The sequence below is a fragment of the Anarhichas minor genome, unplaced genomic scaffold (genome assembly GCF_050575085.1).
Source record: "Anarhichas minor isolate MPS153535 unplaced genomic scaffold, ASM5057508v1 ptg000058l, whole genome shotgun sequence".
Classification (NCBI taxonomy): Eukaryota; Metazoa; Chordata; class Actinopteri; order Perciformes; family Anarhichadidae; genus Anarhichas; species Anarhichas minor.
This window is the reverse complement of record NW_027466504.1, coordinates 13,549,360-13,556,671: the sequence shown is the minus strand read 5'-3', so window position 1 is coordinate 13,556,671 and position 7,312 is coordinate 13,549,360. Positions and strand designations below refer to the sequence as shown.

The 7,312-nt window shown below is 41.2% G+C and overlaps 1 protein-coding gene across 1 annotated transcript; it reads left to right on the top strand.

Annotated features, from left to right (window-relative positions):
• The first annotated feature begins 455 nt into the window (after positions 1–455).
• On the top strand, positions 456–7,310 carry slc25a16 (solute carrier family 25 member 16). Its single transcript, XM_076076690.1, has 10 exons — positions 456–721; positions 918–1,046; positions 1,613–1,705; positions 1,802–1,935; positions 2,072–2,135; positions 2,593–2,714; positions 2,882–2,948; positions 3,059–3,221; positions 3,339–3,407; positions 4,541–7,310. Exons 2-10 carry the CDS (start codon positions 950–952, stop codon positions 4,695–4,697), a joined length of 966 nt encoding a protein of 321 aa, XP_075932805.1. The 5' UTR covers positions 456–721; positions 918–949; the 3' UTR covers positions 4,698–7,310.
• The last annotated feature ends 2 nt before the right edge of the window (positions 7,311–7,312 follow it).

Here is a 7,312-nt window from a genome sequence, read left to right as displayed (position 1 = left end):
AACTAAAAACAATGACTATGGTCGTGATTATCATCTCCACAATATAACAGGATATACTGAACATAAGTGGTCTAACTGCACAATGTTGCCCCGAGGCAAAGAAACAAAAAAAACACAATTTTAGTATATAAATAAAGACAACAGAAGTGTTTAGACAATAAAACACACTTCTTTACATACTAATGTGCATGCATGCATATATTTTTATATAAAGATATTTTAATTGAAACATGTTAAAAAGCTTAAAAACAAGGCAGCTTTGTTTCTTGAAAAGATTGATTCACTTCCAAGAGAGACAGAGAGACTTTTATACGTTATTATAATAATTATCAGGGACGTAATTTGGCGATAATATGATATCGTAAACCAATACTGAAATTATAATATTCCGCTGTTAAATCCCCCCTCGCCCCTCCTCCCCTCTGTCTCCTTCATTCTGCGTCATCACAGCGCGACTGTTTTAGGTCAGATGTAGTCAGTCGGTAACGGGCAAAGGGTACGAATGCGTTACGTGAATCCTAAAAGTGCCTCAGCATCAAGGCTTCAAGGCATGTTGATTATCCGGTTTTCAACTGAAACAGCGAAGGACGAGTTTCTCGGTGCGGTAACAACCAGGATTATACCGAGGAAGTAACGTCAACGTTTAGGGGCACGAGAGAAGCTGCGATTGTTTTGGACATACCCTCTCCACCTTTGTGCCTGTGACAGTTGTGATTACCTTGTGAGTATCATCTTGTCTCGTGGTTAAATCCACCTGCCTCTTGGCTCTTGTGTCCCATTGCAAAAGATGACTTATCAGCAACCGTATACACCAAACTCACAGTCTGGTTTGCCCGTAAATACATGTGTCAGGGGGCTGATACACGCTGATAGTCGCATGTGCATTTACAGTATTATTTTCCCTCCAAATTGCACAGCCATGGATGTGTCAGATTCCTGAGCAGGAAGGATGACATCGGAGGCTGCGGTCTCCACATCTCCTGCCACCAGCAGCAGCAAACCTGCCAACAGGGACTACCACTTCCTTCGCTCCTTCGCAGCTGGAGGTAGGATGTGACATCAGACTAAGGTCTGTGATGATTAGTAGAACACGAGGACACAGTTTCAAGGCGTTCAAGGCTTCACTTCATCATGACTTCACATACTCAACATGATTGTAAACGTAGCAACGCCCGTGCACTTCTATTTGATTGGAGAGTATGATTACTTCTTTCCAAAATGAATCATTATTCACATTATTTATCCCAATACACTGGAAGCATGCCGTGCTGCCTTTAGCACACATGTGATAACATGGCAGTTAAGTAAGTTTGTGTGTCGTTGTTTGTGGTTCTTCCTCTTTTATTTTGAAACACACATTGCACTTGAACATCTGAGGGGTTGACTGTTACACTTGCTCCCTTTTTTTAGTCTGACTGTTAGCTACTTTAAAACACTTGTAGGACGCCCAACGCTACCCTTATAATAAACTGTTCACCTCTCCATAAACGATGGGCCTATTTCCAACCATTCTGCTGTGGTAACATGAAACATTGCCATTAATAATAAATGTATTTATTAAATGAATTTAATAATAAATGGGTTGACGCCGTGTTTCTCTGTTTTTGATTAGGTGTTGCAGGATGCTGTGCCAAGACTACCATTGCTCCTCTGGACAGAATCAAGATTCTTCTTCAAGCCCAGAACCCCCATTACAAACATCTAGGTAGAAACATCAGCAGCCAAGCATGGAAAAAGCCAATAAGTGCTTGTTTTCACACATCTGTGCCACATCAGTGAAACTCCCGTTCTTTCTTTGCAGGGGTGTTTGCCACTCTCAAAGCTGTGCCAAAGAAAGAAGGCTTCCTTGGCTTGTACAAGGGTAATGGGGCAATGATGGTCAGGATATTTCCATACGGAGCCATCCAGTTCATGGCCTTTGACAAGTATAAAAAGGTGCAGTGCGTACTTTAGTTTGGAATAACACTTTCAAATGGCAATGTTTTGCGCTATAATGACATTTCGCTACAGCTGATGTCTGTGCATTGTTTTTGTTGGTGAAACTGGTGACCTTTGTTTCCTTCCTTTGCAGCTTCTCAGTAAACGGGTTGGGATCTCTGGACACATCCACCGCCTCATGGCGGGATCTATGGCAGGTAATTTACCGTCGTCACTGAGAAGAATTGCCTTTTCAGTCTGTGTCAGCTGTATATCATGTACTGGCATTGAATTTCTGCCTTTAACTTTTTCTTCCTATTATTATTATTATTATTATAATTATTATTATTATTATTATTATTGAATTTTGACATTATTTGAATCAAAGACTGGTTACATTTGTCACCTCAGTACAGACTTTCTCATAATGTGACAAATACTGCATCACCACAATGCAAGTGAGCGTCACGCCTTGTTATTGTGCGTTAATAGATCTTTTTAAAAAGATATTAAAGTGGTCAGGCCCACAGTTGGTTTGCATCAGTATAAAGAGACTAAGAGAGAGAAAGTGGAAAGTCTGGCATATTAAATTAAATACAGCTACATTGTGTGAGTGCTTAATCTCAGTAAATCCTGTTGAAGCACAACCATATTCTTAAAAATGTGTGTTTTTAGGGATGACTGCGGTGATATGCACCTACCCTCTGGATGTGATCCGAGCTAGACTGGCCTTCCAGGTGACGGGAGAGCATCGCTACACTGGCATTGCCAATGCCTTCCACACCATCTACCTCAAGGTAGTGTGCCAGGCCTCAAGTTCTCCAACAAGCAACACAGTCTTCACAAACATTGGAGCCTTTTATCAAAGATGCATGGAAATCTAAGTTTTCTTGTTGATATTGTTCATAATTTATACTGTATATACCTCATGCACTTACACTTGTTTTTCTTTTTTTTTGTCAAGGAGGGGGGCGTCTCCGGCTTCTATAGGGGACTTGTTCCAACACTTATTGGGATGGCTCCTTATGCAGGTGATTATTGAGAATATTTTTCAAATATTGATACCAGCCTGTGGTTATGATCCAAGATGTCCTCGCATTAGCTTGACTCTTCATCTCCCGTCCCTGCTTTCATCCCCCAGGTTTCTCATTCTTCACCTTTGGCACCCTGAAGAGCCTCGGCTTGAAGCATTTCCCGGAGCTGGTGGGACGACCCTCCTCGGACAACCCCGATGTCCTCATTCTGAAAACGCACGTTAACCTGCTCTGTGGAGGGGTCGCCGGTGCCATCGCTCAGGCAATATCGTAAGTGCTGTCGGCAGGCAGCCAACGAGCTTCGGGCTGACAAAGCGTCTTGAGTTTGCTGTTGCTCACACTGATTAATTGATGTTTGACGTGTCACATTGGGCCTTTTCTCACTAGGTACCCCTTGGATGTGGCGAGGAGAAGAATGCAGTTAGGAACCGTGCTTCCTGACTCTGACAAATGTGTGTAAGTATCACCAATGTTCCCACTCTCCATGAACTGTTGTGCCATGATGTGCTGCTGCAGATTGTACCCGTCAGTGCACTTCATAACATAACCGTGAGACAAATCACTGAAGAATATTGTTGTGGGAAAAAAAACTACAACAAAGAAACAAATGGTTGCTTTCGTATTGTGTTCTCATGTGGTCTGATTCGATTTGGGAGTTTTGCAGTGAAACTATAATTTTATGCGTGAACCTTTAAAAGATAAATGAAGGAGAACTAATTGTCGGAGTCTACTGATACTGAGGGGAATGATAGAGATGAAAGCTGCTCATACAACACGGTGCTGATGAACCTTTCATAGGCAGTAGGTTAAGTGCTCATCTAGCTAGAGGATTAATTGGTAGTAAAGAAGTCGTTCCTGAGTGTCTAATTGGTGGAATTTCCTCAGGCGACTAGTCCTGCACGCTCTGTAATATGGGCTCCTTAATAAACAGGGTTTGGTCCCTGTTTCTTTATTTAAAATCAATGTTTGAATTCAAGTGTTTTGGACATTAATTGAGGCGTTCCCTTATTAAAACAGTTGATTCCACATTTGGTTTTATAAGCAGACTTTGAGGATGAAGTGCGTGCTTACAGCTTGAGAGAGAATTCCAGAGGGTCGGTGGGCTGTTTGCATTGGATAAAATGTTAAAGCCCAAAGCTTCAAGGAGCATAATAGCAACTGAGCTGTAAAACTACAGCAACATACCGTTCATACCTGTTCAAGTTCACCAAACGCTGCTCATTTTTCTTGCATTATGTGCTTTTCCTTGATATTTAAGATCCGTCGGTGCCCTAGAAGGTCCTTTGTCTCCTCGCTTGTTTGTGTTAATATGGCGGCTCTTCATCACCAGGGTTTAGGTTGAGCACAGGCAAGCCTCAACAACAAACAACTTGATTAATCATGCCGGTAATGTCAATAATTAAAACCAATATGCAAGATTTAATACTTATCAGCTCAACAACAGGAATTTGCTTTGGTGAGCTCATAAAAAAAACAAAAAAAAAAACTCAAGACATAAAATGACCGCACGCGACAAAAAACATAAACAGTAGATTTCTCTGTTGTTTTTCTGTCATTCTAAAAAGTGTTTGATTTCTTTATCCCAACAGATCATTGAGCAAGACCCTGAAGTACGTGTATAACAAGTACGGGATCAAGAAGGGATTGTACCGAGGCCTTTCTCTCAACTTCATCCGCTGCATCCCCTCCCAGGCCGTCGCCTTCACCACCTATGAGTTCATGAGGCAGACCCTCCACCTAAACTAGTCGCTGATTTTATGCCATCCGAGTTTCACCTGTGCCGGTCCGCTCCGAGTCATTAAGCAGATCAACCTCAACGCTTCCATCGTAGAGAGATCGGAGGCGCACTCGCTACGTCTTAAACTCTTCGGTGTGGGAATCGCCTTTTCCTTGAGTTCACTGAAGGCACCAGGGAGGTCAGTTAACGCTGAAAAAAGGAAACGGGATATCAGGCAGTAAGGGACTCCGTGTCTCTCCTATTTCATTACGTCTTACTTCCTGCTTTTGTGTGTCGCCACTTCTTAAGAGAAGATTTAATCAAACGCACGATATGTGGCTTGAATTTGAGCAACTCCCTCATCAGTGTGTGTGAATCCAGTAGGTCGGATGGTTGGTTGGTTGGTTGGTTGGTTGGATGGCTTGGGGCAAAGATTGTTGTCGCAATAAGCCACGGATTGTGCAGAAGCTCCCTCATTCATACAGATGTCCTCTTAATCTTAATGGTTTAAGATGGACTCCAGCTTAAAATGATCAAAATATGCAGTTTCTTCCGAATCAGTTCCTTCACAAAGAAGTTGAACTCAGTGAAATACATCATGTTCTTCTTTTTACCGACTTGGTCATGAAATGCTTGACTTTTGTTGCAATAGTTTTTTAATAATATGATTTGTAATGTTTTGTTTTCTCAGAGTTTAGGGTGTCTTTACATTTAGGGTGCAGGTTTCGGGTGCAATTTCTTTAGAAGAAGTTTGCTTGTGTGTCTTTCCCTTCGTCCTCTACACAAATCTAAAATTAATATAAATAACCTGAAGTTAAAAAAAAAATAATAATTATGCAGTGTCTGAGGTGGCACAGTTTAAGACAATTTAACATTTTATTGCCCAACCCTGAATTTGAGCACATTCTGCATGTGTTTTCACTGCCGAACAACTTTCTTTTGTTACTATGCACTCGGATTATTTTAGTTTGTGGATGTAATAATATTAATTGATATTTTGAGGTTAAGGTGTTTTTACCATGATATGGATGTAGGTCTGACCTGTCTGGAGGGCCGTGAAGGGATCCAGGAGAAAATTGCACTTCATCACTGCAGCTTCTTCTTCATTTATTTATTGATTTAGTGACCTGTTGCCACTGGGTGGCAGCATTGAATATGATTTGTATTATTTACCGTCAGAGCTGAACACAACATTCATACACGTCTCATACATCTCTCCACAAAGCAAGTCGCCGCATAGTGAGTATAATATATGCAGTGTTTTTAACCCAGGTTGGCTGAAACTGCTCGTGAGAGCTTCTGTATGGCTTTTTTGGGAGTTATTGCCCCAGAAATGCTCATCGCTGATGAATGAAATAGTTGTCTAACGACTTTCGATCTCGAGTGCACCGCTGGCCTCCGTGTTTACGTGAACCTCGTCATCTTCCTCCTTCATTCAGCCTCTCGCCTTCCTCTGCATACGATGTCTTACTTCACCGGAGTGATGAATGTGTTTTATTTGAGTTTCTCCGCATGGTTTCAGTTGATGCCTCTGCTTTTAGATCGCTGTATATGAATGAAGGGGGGAGAATTGCAATTTTGATTTGTGTAAAATGAAGCATGTCTATGTACGACCACTCATCACAGTTTGCTTATAGCAGCCAGAGTCATTTGTTTCCTCTTTAAACTTCTCAGATTGTTTCATTTGAATAATTGCTGGAGGCCCAAAGAGGTAAAATGTACCCAATATTTCACAAAAAAAGCTAAAATTATAGGAAAAAATCTGTCAAGAAGTCTTGCATACGCTGGGACACCACACTCGAGCATTACGAGGAGACGTCACATTCATTCTTTTACTATATTTAAATACACGAGGATTTCACTTGGACCGCTGAACACTTTAAAAGACATTCACTGTTGGAGGAAGTGGGGTGTGGAAAAGTCTTCAGTCACCTCTCAGCAGCTCCTCAGTTGGATGTTTGCCACCCATCAACTAGAACAAAAAAAAAAAAAACGCTGCCACAGTTAGATCGTTAGATCAACAGTTAGATCAACCAGATCGTTCACAGGGAAACCAAAATGTTTCTTGTTGGAAACCACCCGGCCGCTCCAAACAGCTCGACACCTTGTGTGTGTGTGTGTGGGAAGGTGTAGTTAAACAGAAATTGAATCTCACAACATATAATTCTCCCAAATCGCCTTGGAAAGTAAATGAGACACCTCTATGTACATTACCAAGTGTATGTAACAGTATATGAGCCACAGTATCCAACTGTGTGGGCTTCAGACTATAATCACTCTCACTGGTGATGAGTGGCAGCTACCATTTGAGAAACAAAATATAGTATTCAGCAACATTTCTGCATTTTACGGTGCCACTCGTTCTTCCACAGTACTGCTGTGCTTTCATCCACTGCTCTTTGGATTTCCATCTTTGGTTTCAAATACATGATCTTTCACTGTTATTGCTCTTTTTTTTTTTGTTTTACGTCCACACAGTCTATCAATCCTTCAAGAACAGATCTGTTCCTGCTGCTCACTGTACCAGATGATTACGTAATAGGAAGTTATTTATATATGTAATATATGTAAATCACTGTAATATTCTGCTGTATACTTATCAAGCTACGTTAGATGTGACTAAAAGAAATGTATACTTTTGAGA

Excerpts from the sequence above, each read along its gene's own strand:
- slc25a16 (XM_076076690.1), top strand. The coding sequence starts at position 950 with ATGACATCGGAGGCTGCGGTCTCCACATCTCCTGCCACCAGCAGCAGC. Across the intron at positions 3,222-3,338 it reads GCCATCGCTCAGGCAATATC|GTACCCCTTGGATGTGGCGA; the intron begins GTAAGTGCTGTC and ends TTTTCTCACTAG. Across the intron at positions 3,408-4,540 it reads CCTGACTCTGACAAATGTGT|ATCATTGAGCAAGACCCTGA; the intron begins GTAAGTATCACC and ends TTATCCCAACAG.